At 38.5% G+C, this 20,412-nt stretch overlaps 4 protein-coding genes across 9 annotated transcripts; all 4 read right to left on the reverse strand.

The window, feature by feature from the left end:
* Positions 1–521: 521 nt before the first annotated feature.
* On the reverse strand, positions 522–4,462 carry LOC109178224 (DNA repair protein recA homolog 1, chloroplastic). Of its 2 annotated transcripts, XM_019327831.1 has the most exons (13): positions 4,432–4,462; positions 4,132–4,401; positions 3,873–3,964; positions 3,460–3,535; positions 3,010–3,072; positions 2,517–2,646; positions 2,345–2,430; positions 2,126–2,251; positions 1,916–2,020; positions 1,760–1,816; positions 1,519–1,581; positions 1,298–1,447; positions 522–1,008 (listed from the first exon to the last, which is right to left on the reverse strand). In XM_019327831.1, exons 2-13 carry the CDS (start codon positions 4,360–4,362, stop codon positions 901–903), a joined length of 1,287 nt encoding a protein of 428 aa, XP_019183376.1. In that variant the 5' UTR covers positions 4,363–4,401; positions 4,432–4,462; the 3' UTR covers positions 522–900. The 2 variants fall into 2 exon arrangements, with proteins under 2 accessions (XP_019183376.1, XP_019183375.1); XM_019327830.1 differs by having other exon boundaries at positions 4,132–4,451.
* A 3,062-nt stretch (positions 4,463–7,524) lies between these two features.
* On the reverse strand, positions 7,525–9,895 carry LOC109178225. The gene is made up of 2 exons (XM_019327832.1): positions 9,837–9,895; positions 7,525–9,091 (listed from the first exon to the last, which is right to left on the reverse strand). Exon 2 carries the CDS (start codon positions 9,058–9,060, stop codon positions 7,798–7,800), a length of 1,263 nt encoding a protein of 420 aa, XP_019183377.1. The 5' UTR covers positions 9,061–9,091; positions 9,837–9,895; the 3' UTR covers positions 7,525–7,797.
* Positions 9,896–10,024: 129 nt separating this feature from the next.
* LOC109178227 lies at positions 10,025–12,423 on the reverse strand. Of its 4 annotated transcripts, XM_019327836.1 has the most exons (5): positions 12,098–12,423; positions 11,669–11,845; positions 10,752–10,803; positions 10,371–10,396; positions 10,025–10,100 (listed from the first exon to the last, which is right to left on the reverse strand). In XM_019327836.1, exons 1-3 carry the CDS (start codon positions 12,321–12,323, stop codon positions 10,769–10,771), a joined length of 438 nt encoding a protein of 145 aa, XP_019183381.1. In that variant the 5' UTR covers positions 12,324–12,423; the 3' UTR covers positions 10,025–10,100; positions 10,371–10,396; positions 10,752–10,768. The 4 variants fall into 4 exon arrangements, with proteins under 4 accessions (XP_019183381.1, XP_019183380.1, XP_019183382.1 ...); XM_019327835.1 differs by lacking the exon at positions 10,025–10,100 and having other exon boundaries at positions 10,112–10,396; XM_019327837.1 differs by lacking the exon at positions 10,025–10,100 and having other exon boundaries at positions 10,112–10,396; positions 11,681–11,845; positions 12,098–12,422.
* Positions 12,424–13,607: 1,184 nt separating this feature from the next.
* LOC109178275 lies at positions 13,608–20,084 on the reverse strand. Of its 2 annotated transcripts, none has more exons than XM_019327895.1 (5): positions 19,436–20,084; positions 18,830–18,975; positions 18,541–18,597; positions 17,998–18,061; positions 13,608–16,191 (listed from the first exon to the last, which is right to left on the reverse strand). In XM_019327895.1, the coding sequence occupies exons 1-5, from the start codon at positions 19,515–19,517 to the stop codon at positions 14,075–14,077; spliced, it is 2,466 nt and encodes an 821-aa protein (XP_019183440.1). In that variant the 5' UTR covers positions 19,518–20,084; the 3' UTR covers positions 13,608–14,074. The 2 variants fall into 2 exon arrangements, with proteins under 2 accessions (XP_019183440.1, XP_019183439.1); XM_019327894.1 differs by having other exon boundaries at positions 17,998–18,064.
* Between the last annotated feature and the right edge of the window lie 328 nt (positions 20,085–20,412).

Consider the following 20,412-nt stretch of genomic DNA (forward strand, 5'->3'; position numbering starts at 1 on the left):
CAAATATGTGAAAATGTTATTTAATTTTATTTTATATATACACTATAGTTTCATTAAAACACAACTACATGATCATTTTAATATAATTACAGTTTCATTGTACAATATACACTCAAATATGTGAAATGTTATTCAGTTTCATTTTATATACACTGCAGTTTCATTTCACTATAACTACAGTATCATTTTGATATAACTACAGTGTCGGTTTAGATATACTGTAGTGTCAATTGGTGTTTAATACACCAAACAAGCGGACTCCGTTAACTATAACAGCGCCATTTTTTATCACGGTCTATGATATAACGACCCGATCCGGGAGTTGAAGTGGACCACCATTTCCATATTTTCCATTACTACGAAACAGATGGAAGGTGTTAAACTTAAAGAGCGTACAGTACAGGGCAATGTTGCTGCTGCAACTATCAACGTCGTAGCCCGAAGCAGTCCACGTGTGCACACCCACCTGTCAACGTGGAAATCACCACTTCCAGGAAATTAATACTACAAACCCATTGCTATTCAACAAAAATAATAGTGTATTACAATTTAAAATATCACATCACATCACATTATAAAACTCAAATTATGTTAACAAATGCCTTGGATTACAACACATTTGAATGTTGCAATATGATTTGCTTTCTTGTACAAAATACACCCATAATTTGTTCATCTCAAAGCAAAGCACTCCCCTTTCCACCTCCAACACATTACCCATCTTCTTCTCCCTGCCAAATGCCAATTTACTTCAAGTACCACAAAAAGCCTACCTTCAACAAAATGGTGTCTACCACTGCATAAAATAAGTAGATTTTTATCTACTTGCTTGCTCCGGATGTTCACAAACATCCATCAGTGACAACCTCGGACCACCCAAACCTGAATATCTCATTCTTTTCATTGCATCTCTTCAAATATATCTTCATCTTCATGCAGTGGCAGTGAGTGCTTCAGGAAAGAAGACCCTACTTGCCCAGATCCTTCTACCACTGATGATCGAACAATCTACACATGCACCAAATCCATATTATCTCTTTACTTATCCCCAAATATTCTCATTATTTAGCACCACCTCAAATTTTTATTGTGTATATACCACAAAATCTTCAACACTGATTAATGCACAATGTGATTATTATACATGTATATATATTCTTTTGCAACCTAATATTGAAAGTAAAGCCACAAAGGTTTTTATATCTTCTTGTGCAAAATCTTCAAAGGTTGTGGAAAATTTTCTTTACATCCTCTATGTCATCAGGTCAGACTAATATTTGGAGAGAGGAGCATTTACCTTCTCTATTTCCTCAGAAAGAAGTGGGTTTTCTCTCAGGTACTGCAATGCCTTGTCTCTACCCTGTCCCAACCTATGCTCACCATAGCTATACCATGAACCCTTCTTTGACACAATATCCATTACATCAGCACAATCCAGTATGCAACCCTACAAAATGACTCACAATTAGCGTGGGAGAAATTGAGATTATTTAAGACACATTGTCCTTCCATACGAACCAGCTTGTTCACTCCCTCTCCAAAAGTAATTTCAAACTCTGCTTGCTTGTATGGCCTTGACACCTGGTGTAACATACATTAACCGAAAACTCTCAATATTCCTAACAACATAGTATGTATATTCAGAGAATTTCAAAACATATTGCATCACCATGATTACAGAAATTAAGATGAAAATTACACATAAAAACATGCTGATGTTTGGCTATTTCAAAATTTAGGAAATATGAATAAAGTTTACCTTACTCTTTTGAACTCTTACACGCACCCTCAATCCGACTTCTTCATCTCCTTTGGCCTTAAAACACCAAATAACAAAATGTTTAACCCAAAACTTTAATTTGAACAACTCATAATAGAGGGTTATATTAATCAAATCAGTAAGCAATGTACTTACAGACTTTATCTTCCCAATAGGACGGATTTCAAGTCGGACTGATGCAAAAAACTTCAATGCAATTCCTCCACTAGTGACTTCAGGGTTTCCATAGTAGACACCTATCTGATTAAACCAAACGGAGGAGTAATATTACAGAGTCTGTAATACAAAATGCCCAAATTATGAAAAGCTCATCCCCATGCATGAACTGAAGCCTAATTATGGTACCTTGTACCGTATTTGATTTAGAAATATAAGCGTACATCCAGCTTTGGAAGCATTGCCTGACATTTTACGTAAAGCTTGACTCATAAGCCGTGCTTGCAAACCCATTTGCTGCATTCCGATTTCTCCCTATGCAAGTACACATAAATTACATACAACAAACATCAGGATCAGCAGATGAACTTGTTCCTAGAAATCAAGAAAAATAAGGATGTGGCATACTTCAATTTCAGCACGTGGAGTGAGAGCTGAGACTGAATCTATGCATATCAGATCCACAGCACCTGATCTACACATGCGATCTGCAACTGAGACAATAAGAGAGTTTGTAATTTAACAAGATATACCACTCATTGATGAGAACACTATTGCCAAAAATTGGGGAAACATTTACTTTCAAGAGCCATCTCCCCATTATCAGGCTGGCAGACAATCAAATTCTCAACATCGACTCCCAGAGCTTTTGAGTATGCTGGATCAAATGCATGCTCAGCATCAACAAGCATAGCATTTCCACCTAGTTTCTGCATAAACAACATTGACATGTGAAAAATCTTTGCAGCACACTAAAGCATATCATTAACCAATTCAATAGAGAGACAATGCAATGGTATGTGTGGCACCTCAGTAGATTATCGTCATCTTTTTCTTTCCTGTTTGTTTCTCAATGATTTTTTTTCCCTAAATATATCTTGCTACACCATATTATATGTACACAGAAATACTCACCCCCCCCCCCCCCCTTCCCCCAATTCAAGCCCAACATCCATTTGAGAGTTGGGCGGGGCCAGGGGGAAGGCAGTGTTTGTGGAGACACTCTATTGTATAGGAAACTTCCTGCACAAGTGTATCTGTTATAATGAAATAAAATGAAATACATACTGGACCTGCACTTCTGCAATAGCATGGAGTGCTAGGGTGGTCTTTCCACTACTTTCTGGCCCATATATCTGAAATGAAACAAGAAGCATAAATGATGCAGCCAATATTCATGCTTCAAATGATACTCTGTTCACCTTAAAGTATAAAAATGTATCAGCATTATATTGACTACTTAATATTATGAAAAATGTCAAAATCTAAGCTTTATCACTCTAAACATATTTTCATTATTAAATACTGCGTATTAATTTGTGTAGGCTTCATGAAACAGCCGTAACTGTGGCTTTTGGTCCTACCATGCGTTGATTTAGAATGTTAAAGCCATCAATATAGCTTATTGAATTGAAGCATCAATGGTAATGGTTATGGAAACAGAGTAAAGAACTGTTCTAAAATACATGAGCATTCATCCAAAGAACCAAAAGGGAAAGGATGACAGGTAATGAAAGATAAACCTCAACAATTCTCCCTTTGGGAATGCCACCACCTAAAGCAAAGTCCAAAGTCAGAATGCCACTTGGAAAAGTCTCACTGCAGAATAAAAAATATGGAAACAACTGTAAAAACAATAACGGAATAGTTACGAGTTATGAGGAGACAAGCATAAAGCATCTGACTTGCCAAGTGTGTGATAAACAGAGTGTACAGAAGACAGTCAGAGGCTCCTATATTAGGGAGTATTTTATGTTCTACTTCACTTTAAATTGTCAAATATTGGAGGCCTTCCAGTCTGCAATACCAAAAATATGCAGCAGCTATATATACTAATAAATTTCAATTGTAGCAAACATGTGTTATGTATGTGCCACGTGGTTGTTATCACAGTGAGGCTTGAGGTGGTGGTCTAAGCTAATAGAAAAACACATACACTAGAGCTCCACCAGCGCTTCCCAGTCGTGTAACACTTCCTTTGCCAAAGGAGCTGTTTATATCATTCATTGCTGCTTCCAGTGCTTTTTGCTGAAACAATTCTTGAAATGTAAAATACATGGTAAAAGCAAACGAAAAAAACGTATGACTGAAATAACGAACCATAATACTTCACTCTCACTAGACCAGATACATATAGAAGTAGGGAGAAGCAAAAATCAGGACCCCAGAAGACAGCGAGCAAAAAGAAAACAAACCCGGTCAAGGAAACGAGGGTCGGAATCAGAGGGGAGAACTCCATTGACTTTAGCATCGAATTCCGAGCGAACCCTAATCCTTGGTTTCGCTTTCGCGGAGTAGCGGCGTGGCAAAGAACAGACTTCCGTACGACGTTGAACTGAAGGAGCACAGCTCGGCGACGGCGAATGATGATAATAATGAAGTTTGGAGTAAAAGTAATGGGAATTTAACTGCGAAATCAAACTCATTTTCTGCTATGTTATGTTAGTACTCAAACACCAATGGAGTGCTTCTCTTTCTTTTTTTGGGTGGGTGAGCGTTCCCAGTAGAAGCTATGCAGACGCCTCCTAAGCGCAATGAAGAAGATACATTACTGATTTTTTTGAGTATGCATTTGGGCCCATATTTCTTGGAAAGGTAGCCCAACCCAATAGCATTAGAAATTCGTTGTTTCAGGCCCAATTTTATTAGGCCTCTTAATGTATCATCCAGCCGGGCTTGTTTCGAGACATTATTGTGTGAACCATATTTCACATTACTGCGTTGAGTACATTATTTGAGTACATCATAATATATATATATATATATATATTTGGTCCACCCAACATTGTATGGACCATTATCCACATAATAATTTGTCGCTTGTTTCAGACCCATTCTCTTATACTTCCTTACCATTCACCATAAGTAAAAGATTAAGGGTCCTCTTTGGTAACATATTTAGCTTATCAGTCAATTTTGACTTATTTGATCATTATTCATTATTAGCTGTTTGATTTTGTTAAACATTCAATATAAGTGCTTGATTAATTAGTTTTTTTGTAACATCTTATTGCTTCAAAAAGCTACTAAAAATTTCTTTTTCCTTAAGTTTTGTGAGAAAGTCATTTTGTGTAATAAGCTATAAGCTAACAATTAATTTACCAAACATATTTTTACAATCCACTAATGCTATCAACTATTCAAACTCACTAACTCATCAGCTAATAGCTAACGACTATAAACAATTTACCAAACACACCTAAAAGAAAAAATGGAAAAATTGAAGTATGCAGTAATAATGTAGTAATATGTATGGATTTTTGTTTTAAAATTGCATTTTGGATGAGATAATCGTATTAGGATCCAACTAACTAACCCAAAATCTAATGTAATTGTATTAACAATCTGGTTTATCTAGGGTTTGTTTAAATGTAAGTGTTGAATGGGATTGGGTGTGTGATGATGAGATTGATATAGGAATCTGAAGAGTTACTATTTTGGATATGTTGTTGTACAGAAGTAGGGGAGAATTGAATAGGGTTAAATTTGTCGGATAATGTGAGCGATACTGTGCGTCCAGCTAAAAAGCAATGGGTGGGAGGGAAGGAGTGGGACACCAATCTGTTAGCGTCACAATCTCACCTTTTTCATTATCGCTGCGACCCACACAAAACAACAAAAAATACCGTACACTCAAGCGCAGCTATATGCACCATGCTTTCTGCGACTGCGACGACTACAACTACCCCCGGCCCCGGTTGCAGATTTTACGACTACGACGACGAAGACGGCCGGCTACAATGTTAGTTGTTTAAATTTGGCGTGAGAATTCAACAACGTGGGGGAAAGAGGTTAGCTGCTGGTGCAGTTGCAAGAGTTAGTAATGGTGGCCGGTGGAGGAATCTGAGGAGAGAGACAGAGAGGACAGTTCACAAGTCACGTTTTTCAATCTTTTTTCAGCTGGCCCTGAGGATTCTTTTCTGAGTTTTTTTTTAAAAAGTGTTTTGTTTTTTAATATAGATAAAAGAAAACCATAAAATGTTGTACAGCTTTATTAATAGTAATTAATTGTATATGAGAGAGTATGTAATGTAATAACAAAAAAGGAAGGCAAGTGTGATGGAGAAAGAGGCCATTAACGACAGTTCAGTGTGGAATGGCCACAGAATAATAAAGCATTTGCACACTCACCGAGCATGCATTGTATTGTATGAATTCAAGGAAAGACTCCACTGGGCGGGCCATCATATCATGCATCATGCATGTGCCCCAACGGATACTTAGTTACTTATTGAGATTTAAAATTTATTACGGAGTAGAGTACTGTACATTTTTTGGCGATAGATCTAGCCCCTCTTCCCTCGCTGATTCACCTACACTTCCTTCCATCCTACTATACACGGGACGGAACAAGAAAGAAATTTGCAAAAGTCTTCTTCCAAGTTCCAAGCCCAGACACACACACACACACAGACGGTAAATATTTATGGTTGCCACTTGCCACAGCGAAAGAGATGAATAATAACCTACTCCGGACCGGACCGTAGAAGCTAGCTAACACAATCCAAAATATGGGGGGACCATATTTCGTCGTCACGCCAGAGCTGCCTGGACTTCATCCCCACCGCCCTTGCCCAACCCAGACCCTATAGTAACGATAAAAGTGTAGGAGGATGCTAGCCAAGCTACCCAGGCCCAGGGGTTTCGCTGTTCCTTCCTTCACACCTACTACACTCTACACTCTTAAGTAATTTCACATTTCTTTAATATATAAAAAATAAATAATCTGTTACGCTTTTCCCTTGACGTCAAATCAAACACCAGTGTTGTAGCAGCGCGACAGCTAAGCCATCACAAATTCTGCAGCGACCTTAACCTGCCTGGCTACGCCACCCCACGCCCCATAGACAACGACAACTGAAGCACTGCTTTCTTCATACATATATTATTAACAACTCACCCCCCACCCCTGCGCCCAACTCACAGCCCAGGGATCACACATGGGAAACCTTTATTACCACTGTTTTTTACACTCACCCCCTCCCTATGGGTAGGGACACTATCACTAATACCACCCAAAAACTACTGTATATAAATATTACTCCCTAGCTTTAATTTAAGCAAGAATATAAAAAACAAAGTGCTTGGCCGTCCTCAAATCTCTCTCAATAGTATGCTGCATTTTGAAATGTTATGATAATAAAAAGCATAAACTGAGGAAAATGGGATGGGATCAGACTGACGGGGAAAAGAAGAGCATAGTTGGCAGAGTCTGACGAAGAATTCAAAATCGGGTCATCATTCCCAAAAAAAATAAAATAAAGAAAATCCCAATAATTGAAGAAAGAAATACCAGTAAAGAGCAGCACAGCAAATATCATATTAGCAAAGTACATACAAACAAGCAAATGCATGTCAATGTTCCCCTACAGATGCAGATGCAACAGCTGCTGCTATAACATCAAATAAATTTCACAGTCACGACCTCCCCCCGGCGCGTCCGCGCACATCACAAAACTACACTTCAGTTTCACATCATGCTATTATGCATCCACTTTATGAAAAGGTGGGTGGGGGAGGGAATCAGAGATTCGCATGGCTTTCTGGTAAAGCAAGTTAAGTTAGGAAGAACATGATGGCGATCATGATTCACAAAATGCCGACGGCAAAATTAAATTAATCACTTCACTTCAACTTCAACATCAACATTAGCATAGGCCAACGAAAAAAAAAAGGGGGGGAAATCTACCTATTTACATGATTTGAGTCTAGAAAAAAGGAAAATATTCAACACCGAATACAACACTCACCATCTAATCTAAGAGTTAATAAAAGGCAGAAGCAATATGGGAAATATTTTTTTTTCTTTTTGCAAAAAAAGTTGAGATCGAATTACCGTACTCTTGTACGAGAACTTATCATCATTCTTTGATACGATCAGTCCGGTGCTTGGCGATACTCTGGTGGGCTTTGCTTCCACCGCCATTTCCACTACTAGAGCTACCGGATTCCTTCTTCGGTTGTGAAGAAGAAAATAAAGGGAATCCAAAAACACCAGACTTAGAAGAGCCCCTGAGTGAACAAACAGGAACGTTTAGAACCGGAGTGACACGAACGTTTGCCGAGTAAGACCGCTCCATTCCTCTGTGCTTGTATCTGGGACCACCATTGAAACTGCTTGGACTACTTGAGCTTCTCTCCAAGCTGTGAAAAACGATTTTCCCGGATGAGTTCATGCGTGGACTATCGACAGAGACACCACGGAGTGTCGTGGAGGTAGTAGCTTCTGCTGCTCTCCGCATTGGGCTTCGGCCCACTCGCGAGGCGGTGGGATTCTCGGATGATAACGCCCTCGGCTTCACCACACGAACTCGAGGAGGATTGATATTTTGACTTGCACTGCGAGTGTGACCATTTGGTTTCTCGGAATCGAGGGATAGACGGGGGAGATCGTCGTGCTCGTGCCCGGAAGAAGATGAAGACAGTGATAACCTGGAGGAAACCGATACCGACTCGTTGTCGGAGTCCTTTAGCAAAGGCTGGCTGAGCGACGCGTCAATAGATGTGTGCAGAGATTTTGAACTACGGTGTAGGAAATTTTTCAGAGATTTATGTCCGTTGTTGCCCTGCAAGGAGGAAGAAGATGTCTTCTGAGTATCCTGCTTTGCATTGCTGTTCTGGTAGAGTTTCTTCAGTCCTAGAAGCTCCTTCCACCGACTGGAACACCTAGGTGCCTTTGGAGAGAAGAGGTATGGATCCGTACCGCAAATCTCATTTCTGATTCGCAGTTTGGGCGTATCCGGCGATCTAACCTCCATAGACGTTGGCATGGCTGCTGACGTCGCCACTGGGCGGATCATCGAGAGCTGTAGCGGCACGAGCTTTCCGTCAGAGAAGAGCTCGTCCGCCGGAAGCATAATGGCCGGATCGTCGAGGCGGAACTCGAAATCTCCTACATCTTTGGCGGGATCTGAGTCCTCGAGCTTATCGTCAGCGGCACACTTGTCCGGCAACAGAGAAGAATGCTTAGGTCCGGCAGTGTTTGTGGAGTCCGAGTCGGCCGGAAACTCCCGACTGTAGGAAACTCGCGGACTCAACCAACCATAGGACTGGTACTTAGGCGGAGGACAGTCGAGAAAGGATTCGGGCGACATTCCAATGGTGTTGACGCAGGCGGACGCCATGGCTGGCTCTCATTCAACTTCTTGTTATCGGCTGAAAAGCAAGACAATGAATGGTGTAGACTATAATAAACAAGATATGAAAGGGAATCTCAATCACCTTGAAAATGCAGAGATATATATTATAAATATAGTATGTGCAGTATTGTCACGGCGAGCTAGCCGCTAGGGTTTGAAGGAGGATAGCGTTGAGTAGTTACGCTAACGGAGTGTGGTGCATTACGAGGAGAGGAGAGGAGCACATAGATAGGGACAACAGTACGGTGGGTCCACTGTTTACAACGAATTGTAAATTGACGCGTGGCGGCTTGGTCAAGGCGATGTGACTGAGTATTATGGAATGGAAAATTCTTTGGCGCCAAACAGTAGAGCGGAATAATTTTAGTTTTGGTAACCAAACTCCCACTTTCAACTTTTACTCCTACGCACAAAATTTTGATATTAATATTTTTATTGAGACTAATAGGGTAAAAATAAACCAATTGCAGGGAGTGAAAATAATGAAGTAAAAACAGAGAATATATGTAATATGGAGTAACTTTTTGGTGATGGGATGAGAATTGATAAGGGGATTAAGAAAGTGGTTTGATGCTTGTTCTTAGACTATAGTTCGCACCCAAGTCCCAAACTTTTTGATAACATTTTTCAATTTAGGCCACGTTGAGTCCACCCGACAAGAACCCAAAAGAAGCACAAAAAGGAGAGGGGTGTTGACTAATGATTTTGCATATTAGAAAGACAAGAGAGGGACAAAATGAGTCCAAGATAAAAACACCCACCCGACAGGCGACAAAATGAGTGCATTTGAGAGAGTTCTATCTTCACATATCGGAGACGGAGGATGAGAAAGAATGGGAAACAAGGCAAGATATTGACGGAATATATAGTGAATATATCAATCCACCCTGAGATATAAGCACAGAAATGAACCAACGATTCAACAAAATATTCGATAAGCTAGCTAGCTAGCATTGGACTTGCCTGAGTCCCAGTGTTAGACACTTCTACCAGATATGGCAATACGCTCGCTGTGTCCAGCTCCTCTAGACAAGAATAATAAGAGGCGATTATATAGAGAAGTAAAGACAGATTCTACATTGGGGGGTTGGTTCAATAATAAAATGAGAAATCAAAGTGATTGAACAATAACCAGTTTCATGTCAAGCAACAATGACAATCATGCACTATCATGTTGAATGTTGGGAATTACACATACAGCACACAAGTCACCATCATAATTATTCACAATCCTTTTGCCCAACCACATTAGCAACTCTAGGACAAGCACAAGCAAACAGGTGAGGCCAACATACCATGCAGCAAAGCAACGTGCTCAAACCTGCCAGCAGAAATCAAATTATCACAATCAAAGAAATATATTAACTGCTGGTCTTGCCACACTCTGAACCTCATTTTCATAATTGTCTTGGACGAATAATTCGTTTTATTACTATTCCTACAGAAAAAGAAAAAAAGAAAAAAAAAATTGAAACGAAAAATAATTTTATCATGCTACTAGCAAATTTTTAAACCCGTAACTAATGAATTGCCAATATTTGATAAATCAGCCAAAAAGGTCAAACTCAATCATATCAAATATGGAATAATATCCATGTCTTGCATGGGTACCATTGCATTTACTTAATATTTTAAATACATAATATATATATATGTGTGTGTGAAACTGTTTTTACCTCTTCAATGACACCCCTTAATGTTGTCCACCATCTTCTCCCATCTTGTTTTCTGCAGGTTAAAAAATGTGAATTAAATTTTATCCTTGTCATGAATACATTTTTAGCCTAGCCCCTAGGCAGTAGATACCAACTAAAATGCAAAAGCAAAGTGCACATATTGCATCATTGTCCAATTGTCCAAAAAAATAACATATCAGAGTCATATACCAAAGGAAACTTCCCTTCTAAAGTTAAACCAAATTACTGGCTATGATTCAATTTATAACAGGGTACGTGATACTCCGATGAAAACAGAAGAGGATTCCTAACTCCAAAAACATCTATATATCCTTTGCAGATCTCAAATGACAATGGAGAGAATAAGATTCCATTTTCACCTATCAATGTTTTATTAGTGCTACACCGATTGGACAATGTTCATTTGAGGGATACAATTTATTGCCAACAAAACCACTGACCTAATCAAATTACTCTGTGATGGAAATCTCTAGATCATAGCTTCCCATATTCCAAATAATGTCAGCCAATCATCAACTACGGGATCTATATCACAGAGTAGTGATCTAAAACTAGGTCAGTGTTATGATGTAAATTCACACACTGGTTAATGGTACGTACATTCATCCAGAACTAAAACCTTTGCCATCATCTCATTATAAGCACTCATGCCTTCATGAACACCAACTCTACATCTAGTATGATAGTCATACTAAATCCCCTATCCTAGCAATTTGCACCGCCGATGTAGAAATATGAAGTATTAATGTGCATATCACATTGACAGTAGTTAATGGCACTTCACATTGACAATCAACAAACTATGTTAGAATCAAGAGTATTTTTGCTGCAACTATGCATATCAACCACAGCACAATGTAGGAAACATGGGATATGATAAGTGGATAGATGATAACCAAGAAATGAACCCTGCATCAAACCTGCTAGCAGCATCCGGTCTATATTATCGACTCGTCTTTGTATAGACTTCAAAACTGAATTTAAAGATGTGACTCTCTTTCTAACACCAGAAATCCTAGCGGCATGTTGCATGATGAAAGGCAACGGTGCATCCTCCAACAGCTTGTCAAGCTCTGCCAAAACGTATTGTCAGTTTAACAAACCCAAAAGGTTTAGCAAGACGGGTAAATAATTACACACTGGTGATGCAATTCGATAGAGAACTTTCAGCAGGAATTGGCATTTCAAATACTCAATTCACGACCAAGTAAAAGCACAAATGTGGCTGCTAAAAAAAAACCCTACTTCTTAATTCGTAATTCATTTGGTAAAACAATAGTCGATATAAAAGCAGTAGGAAATTGCTAAGAATTCAGGCATTTGACCTCCGGTGAGACGATCGAGGGCGAAGGAGAGTTGATCTTGACTGCGGGAAGTGGCGTCAGCTCTGCTATCGAACTCCCTAATTACAGATGAAATCAAGGTGGACAGGCCTATACCCATGGGAGAAGTTGAGGTATTGCTCTCATCGTCATTGCCGTCGCCGGCAACGGAAGGTATCCCGTCCTCAGTGGAGTCCGGTAGACGATTTTCAGGAACGTCATCAGACATAGTTACAGAAAGACCTAAGCTCCAAGTAAGTGAAGCAAACGTCGATTGAAACTCTAATACATATCGTTTCAGCGTGCCTTCGTCCTAACTCCTAAAGTGTCTCCTGTATTGTGTAATTGTTTAAAGAGTTAATACCCAATTTGGTCCTCCACTATTAAAATTTTATTAATTTTGTCCTTGATTAAAAAAAAAAAAAATTGTAATTTCAGTGTATCCTTGTATCAATTTTACATTCAAAATTATACAAATGAAAAGGAAAATGAAGAAAGACTCGAAAGATGCAAGAACTGCTCAGGACCATTTTTATTGATAACTGCCAATGTATATATACATACAACATTCATGGGAAAAAAAAATGTATTCAATCAAGTTAAGATGACTACAAAGATAATGGCCCTGTTTGGTAAAAAATTGGCCTATAGGTCAATTTTGGCTTATTTGATCACTATTAATTGTTTGATTTAGTTAAAATATCAATATAAATGTTTGGTTAATTAGCTTTTTGCAACTCCAAAAGGCTAAAATTTAAAAAGCTACCCCAAACAACTTTTTCAATTAGCTTTTTGAGAAAAGAAATTATACCAAACAGCTATCAGCTAACAGCTAATTTACCAAACACTTTTCTACAATCAGCTAATGTTATCAACTATTTATACCCTCTAATTAACACAATCAGCTAACAGTTAACAGCTATCAGCTAACAGCCATTTTACCAAACAGGGCCAATATAAGAATACAAAAATACGAGTTCTACCGTTACACAACTACTAATAATAAAATGATGGGAGGAAGAGAATGACATTCGACTACAACGGAGCCGAAAGAGCAGCATTGGAAACAATCCGTTTGGAATTTGGACGAATTGCCAACGAGCGCCGCCATGGGAAGAATAATCCGGGACTAATAACAAGCCGATACAAAGATAATATAAGAATACAATAATACAAGTCTTACCGTAACACAACTACTACTAATAATAGACTCTTAACAGTTAAAAGTAGGATAATGGCCACTTATGATATATTTACAACAAAGGAGAGATTTTTTCCCTGGGGGGTTGGGGAATGGCTTGATAATGCAATATTGCGACCATCACAAGGTAATTGACAATGATTTAAGGTCCGTCCGTGAGGATAGATTTAGAATTAGAGTATTGAACAAAATTGTTAAACCTGAAAACTGACAAACACCACACCATTATGGATGGCATGGCAGACAGTGGCACTATGACTATGAAGAAACATGGAACAAAAACAAAATAATGAAAATATGGGCAATTGGGCATGTCAGAATAACCTACAAACATATATCAAACATCAATTACTTGTATCAAAGCATTCAACATCACAAAGTAGTAAAAATTCTTCCCATCATCATTTGGATACTCTAATATTTATACCCCCTTCTAAATCTCTACTACTACTAATAAAGACAGCACCACCACAGAGCATCAAAATAAGCTCCCACTAGGAGAAACATTTTTGAAAAAAAAAAAAAAAAAACACATATGGCATGCTCCATAATACATGCTGCTACCCAACCAGCTTAACAACTTTTTCCCATAGCACCAGTACTGAAGAAGGTGCAAGCTTCAACATGTACATTTTTATATCTAAAAAAATACTACCTTCCATGTTCAGAATCGAGGGGGCATAGACCAAGTCCTGAGCCTCCACAGATTATTACCTTCTTGTGTCTTGACAAAATATGTAAAGGGTAAATTTATTACACTATTGACCAAGGGCCCTTGGTCACATGCCACCATTTACTCCGCTTTGATTACCAGTACTTGGCACAGGCATAGACCGTTGTGTAAAATCCAATAGCAGTTTTCGCTGTTGATCACTAGTATGAGGAAGACTTGCCCGCAAGAGTTCAACCGGCATTTCCCTGCTAATAGCTATGGCTGCATCAGACCCATTATTCACCATGTTCTGTGGGGCCTGTGTTAGGAAAGATTGCATGATGGAGTCATATTTATTAAAGCAGTACTTTGTAAGTAAACCAAAGAAAGCATCAAAAGACGCCTGCCAGAATGCTCTGTTTTGCATGCCGCACTTCGCACCAGCATGAGGATCCCTTAACAGTTCTGTTGCCCTCTCCAGAACAGATTTCAGAATTATAGAAGCCCCATCACCAGCAGGGCTTCCAACGGGACGGAGTGGAGGATGCTCAGTTGAACAAACCACAGATGCAAGGCAGGCAGCAAGTACTTTCAGATCCATGTCTCCAACACACAATGAAACAGTTTTTGCCAAATTTTTACTTGTCTCAGCAGCTCCATGGTCTGCTGGAAGGACCCCAAACAAAAACCTCAGATTCCGGAAAATGGCCATGCACACCACCCTACTAAGTTCACTGCCAGCAAATAGAAGTTGAAGATATCGCGATAACAGCTTCCGACCTTTGGGAAGTGAGATAATCCTTAAGAATACACGATCATCTTTGGGTGCTATATCCACTGACTGACCATTTTTGCCAAGTGGATCGACTAGATGAAGTGATGATGCCAGACCCTCCAACAGCATTTGCCTCCTTCTACTCAACAGCTCCCCTCCATCTGGGAGTTGAGTTTGACTAAATTGTAGGAAGCGGTCAATATCATCAACATCAAGGAGGAGGCAGATCCCATCCTCAATGGTCACCCTAGCTGCGAGCATTGGCTCCTGTTCCAAGGGTTTTTCAGATACTTTCTGTTCACTGCTACTAGTGGCAGATGAATTTGGTGGGTCAACCTCAAGAAGTGGGCGTGGCCTGCGAATTGAGGAGAAGGAAACCCTACCAAGTGCATCAACCTGGAGAAATGCATGTGCCTCAGTATTAGCACGACTTTGGGAGCTGCCATCTCTCAGATGAGTTGGGCAGAAATGACGTTTTAACTTTGCACCAGCAGATTTTTTCGCCAAACAAGCTTGATGGTAATAATCATCTACATAGGGATCGTTGCTATGAGTGGCAGCAAGCTGCATTCGAAGAATATTCTCAATTTCATCTGTTGACATGTACTTGGATTTAAATTTTGGCCAACCACTGTCACTTCTCTGATTACGGATGCCCAAACCCAGTGGAGAGTACCATGCAGCCTGCCTACCTCTCAGCATAGGTTCAGTCCTTTGATCTTTAAAATCAGCTAAACCAAACATTTCAAAATTGTTCATCTGAGATGTTGGAGGTTGATGGTGATTGAATCGTTGGGACTGCATCCCTGAAGTGCCAAAGGGTAACTGGAATGGATGTTGCAGCCCAAGTTGCTGGGTTTGTTGCTGTGGCACCTGTTGGGGCAACAAACCATTTTGATGGGGTAATTGCTGTTGCATCAAATTCTTGGGGGGAGTAGAATGTTCTCCAGGGTTTAAAGTAGATTGGTTCATCCACTGATTTTGAATGCGATTATGCACTTGATGCCCATGAGCTGAAAACTGAGGTAAGACTCCACCATATTGTGATCCATGATGCATGGCATTCATCTGATTCTGAGGGCTAGAAAACGGAGAAAAGTTGGGTGAAGAAACTGGAATTGGCTGTCCACCAGGATGATATGTAGTACTAGGAAGGTTGTTTGGTGAAGCTTGAGGAAGCCGCGCACCAGGAGGAGGAAATGAAGTGAAAGAAGACTTTGGGATAAGGATCGCTTCACTAGAGATGTGCTGCCGTGGCTGCGGCCGCTGCTGTTGGTGCTGCAGCTGTTGTTCTTGCTCAGGGTATGACAGTGCTCTGTACAAAGGCTTCGATTCAATAAGATGAGCAGAAGAAGAGTAAGGATGGGACAACCATCTTTTGCTCTCCTCATTGCGTTCAGCATCAAAGCCACGTTGATCAAACCAATCACGAAAATCTGCCTCTTGAACACAATCAGCGGCAGATGAACCTAGAAAAAAGAACAAAAAATAAAATAAAATAAAATACTACTCCATAGCAATCAACTATTTTGAAAAAGAGAAGGGAAAAAAAACATATTAGCAATACATTTTCAAATTGGTCAGAGAAATCTCCCAAACTTCCAAAGATGAAAGATGGCTTTGTTTAATAATCAAATACTAACAATTGCTTTACAGACATCTTTGGCTAGGCTTCATTTGCTAAAAGCTCAAGGGTACCCAAAAAAATGCAACTAAAACCAATACAAAGTTTCATATTGATTTTTTGGGTCTAGATAAATCCAACTTCAGGAGTTCACTTTGGATCAATTCATTTCCTCAATAAATAGCCAAGCAGTGAAATAGCTAACTAAATCAAATCCAAAATAAACAAAATCACATTATTATTCAATTATGTATGTATTTTTATTAAAAAAAAAAAAAAAAAAAAAAAAGGGAGAAAAAACAAAAACAAAAACAGACAAGGCAGATTTGGATAACAGCCACAGCCTTCGCCACCCATCACTGTCACCACCTTCATCTATCTCTTAGTCACCGATGTGGAAGAAGGAGACAACAAGCATCGAGAAGTAGGCAGAGCTCACCCGGTAGGCATCCAAGTTATATATATACACACACATACACGCAAAGCTATCAGTGCTACCATGGCAGCCAAAAACTTCAAAATGGAGACAAAGGAAACCCAGATTTGGAGGGCCTCCTCCGTCCTCCATTAATTGGAAGAGGGGTCTCCTTCACAAATCTTCAAATAAGATAGGGAAGTTGAAAATATTGTTTTTATGGAGACAAAGGAGGGATCCCCTCGCAACCAAAATAAAATGTTTAAAACCGTATTTGCGACATCACGGCTATGTTATAACATATTTGTACAAGCCAAAGCCAATTGAAATTTCATATCACATTGTACTAGTTTGCACTGGGAGTTTTCAGGTTAAACGACCCAATTACACCATTTTTACAGGTTGAGACGTTCAATTAGAGCTTTTTATACTTTGATGGCCTAATTGTTGTTTTGCAAATAGTTTGAGCACCAATTTGACCCTTATCCCAAACAAAAACATATAAATACAATAATGAACATGAAAAGGATATCAAATTAATTTTTTAAATATAAATGAATCAAAGTATGATGTCAACAAATTAAGAAATTTAATAAAAGCAATTAAAAGGTTGTTACGGACATATATCCGTATAATGTTTCAACAATCTGATACCCAATCCAAAATGAGGTCAAAATTTTCAGATAAGCTAGCATTCTAACCCTTTCACCTGATCCATGACAACCAGTTTTGGTCAAAGTAGAGTGGGTTCTAGCGAAAACAAAATTTGCGCACCCCAAATTTAAATCATGTTCTTATCAATAATCTATCAATCCACTAAGCCTCAGTGGAGTGATTGATCATTCTATTTAGAACTTTCTAAGCTATGAAGACGTGCATTGTTTGGAGCCACAAGTATACAGTATACTAGTACATATAGGGTAGTGCTACTAGGACCACTATTAATATGTTAAATAGAACAATTATACAACAGAATAACCCACTGCCAGGACAAGCAATGAAGACACAGAACAGTTACTATAGGCTATAGCCCCCAAGTGATTGAAGTTTAGAAAAATTAGTTGTGACTTGTATAGAGTAAAAGTACTATATTTTGCAGCCATGACTTAATTTTCCTAATAACATTGATATGGTAGCTAAAACGCTAAGTAATTCTTTCACATTCAAAGCATATAGAAAATATATAAGAATACAGATGAATAAGAAAACTCTGAAAATAAAAAATGCATAACTCACTTTCTCTGGATTCTCTATCACCAAAAAATGCTGCCTTTGTAGGGCTACCGACAACCTTGTTCAACTGCTAATAAAAAAATTAAGAACATTGATAAAAGAATAGAGCAAACTGTAACAGCACCCATATGACGAAGAATCCAGAACAAATTATATGAATGGACAATGGAGAAGAATTATTTTAATAATAAAAGTTGTCCAAAAAAGTAGAATCCGACATTATTCATTGCCCGCAAAAATAACATTCCAAATTTTAAAATCTCTTTTAGGCAACAACAGGTTGAAATCAGAGTACATTAACTACGCAGCACCGTTATGGTATTGCTGATATAGTAAGGTATCACGGTTACATAGGAGGAACACTTTGAATACAAAGGAAAGCAGTCAGTTTAGTCTGTGTATGGATGTATAGGACTGTAACATATTTGTCTAGACATTGGGTAAATATAATATGTTCAAATATTAATTGCACACAACACTCTACATATGCCAAACAAAGAATGATAATAGACCAGATTTACTCATTTAGTGTGTTGAATGGTTTACCTTTGAAAATGTGCTGGTAAGGTCATCAACGTCAGAATATGATGCTAACATTTCACCCTGAGAGAAAGGAATGTTTAATTAATGCATTACCAACTTTAACTTACAAGTTCGATTTAGACTTTGGTAATCCATTACTAGATATATAACAAGAGTCCACTGATCGGTATATGCATCACATAGCATTGAATGAGAATTCAGGGGGGTGGGGAGGTATAAAAAATTATGTATTTAAGGAAACAACACACTCATTAAACCAAAAACTTGAATGACACAAAGCTTTGGAAGTAACCTCTTCTTGTTCCAACTGATACTCTACATCATCAAAACCAGGTGGAGGTAGATCATCCTCTTCGTCTTCTAATCCCCCCAATTCAACTTCTTCAACTACATCATTACCAAAGAATGCATACTGTGATGCATCGAATAGAGCATTTCCTGTGCCAAATAACTGAAAAGTTAATATCTAAAAACAGACAATGCAATTGGAATAGAATTAAGTTAAGTGACAAATTTGTGGAATCCACAGTCAATTGTTACAACATAAGCTATAAATCAAGAACATTCGGCAAATCAAATTCAAAATATCTTTTATGTGCACATTCCATACTTGAAACACCATTTGACACTGCTATGCCACCTAAATCGTACAATTACAAAGGTTTGTGGAATAAATCAGCTAATCAAAGATGTCTTAACCAGGAAGTATTTCTACCAACTCTACACCCCACAAAGGGATATTCTCTCACTCAACCCTGTAAAATGAGTTTGTGAAACTTCTCAACTCAATCACTACTTCTTCAGTATAATACACCATAACCCAACTCACGTAGCTCTACATTAAGATCTGGAATGAGTAAAAAATCACGTAAAAATCAAACTGCAAATAAAAGAGAACCTGATGAATTAGAATCAACTTGTTTGAGATCTTGAGGATTGCTGGAGCATTCAATACCACCCGGACCCTCAAATCCGTCCATTTTCAACTCTTGAACAGAACTAAAAACCCAGAGAATTATCCAGAAAACAAAATATAATTAATTATTTCCTATTCGAAATTTACAGAAACCCAAAATCTTCCTCTTAAACTAGCAAAAAGCAAAACCCTCGTAAAAGGTTTACAAGAGAAATGAAAACTCCATCCTCAACAATGAAACTTCGTGCGAAAACAAAAAAAGGGGCATGAGGAAAATGAATCTGGAAAGGTCAAAGCTAAAACCTAGAAAGAGAGAGAAAAGGGAGATGAAAGAAACCCCTCGCCGATAAATTCTAGGGTTTCTGATGAGCGAAGATCAGTACGGAGTATGTTAAATAGGTGTAGAATTCATTGGTAGGAGATACAAAGGAGACAGAAATGGGAAATATTTCATATTTTTGTGACTGCTGGAAAATGAAATTCAGCCCTTGGTCCAGGATAACGATTCAACCCTATAATATACTACTAATAAAAATAAACAATATTTAAATTTTAAATAATTTCGAAAATAACTTCTTTTGTTTTTTCAAAAAGTGTATGAAATTTATGGAGAATCAACAGAGCTAAAAGCATGACCAAACCTAAGAAAATCACGACATTAGCATTATATTTTGTTAGTCACAGCCCCTTTGGCATAGTTTAAGTTGTTATATGCATTCTATTGGGGTATCATCTTTAAGAGGCTACTAATGGATGGATTTGGAGTGGAACGTAAATCAGTCATAGTGTGTCAGCAATTATCTGTGTTAGGTAAAGGTCAATTATGGAGAACGGTATAAGCGTGTGGCTAAGTAATGATTAATTGAAATTGTGTGATGGTTTAACTTAGTTGGATGCGATCTCAATCGGAGCACACAATTAGTTGAATAGAGTGGAGAGTAACACGGACTATGGGAAAT

The sequence above is a fragment of the Ipomoea nil genome, unplaced genomic scaffold (assembly GCF_001879475.1).
Source record: "Ipomoea nil cultivar Tokyo-kokei standard unplaced genomic scaffold, Asagao_1.1 scaffold0813, whole genome shotgun sequence".
Lineage (NCBI taxonomy): Eukaryota > Viridiplantae > Streptophyta > Magnoliopsida > Solanales > Convolvulaceae > Ipomoea > Ipomoea nil.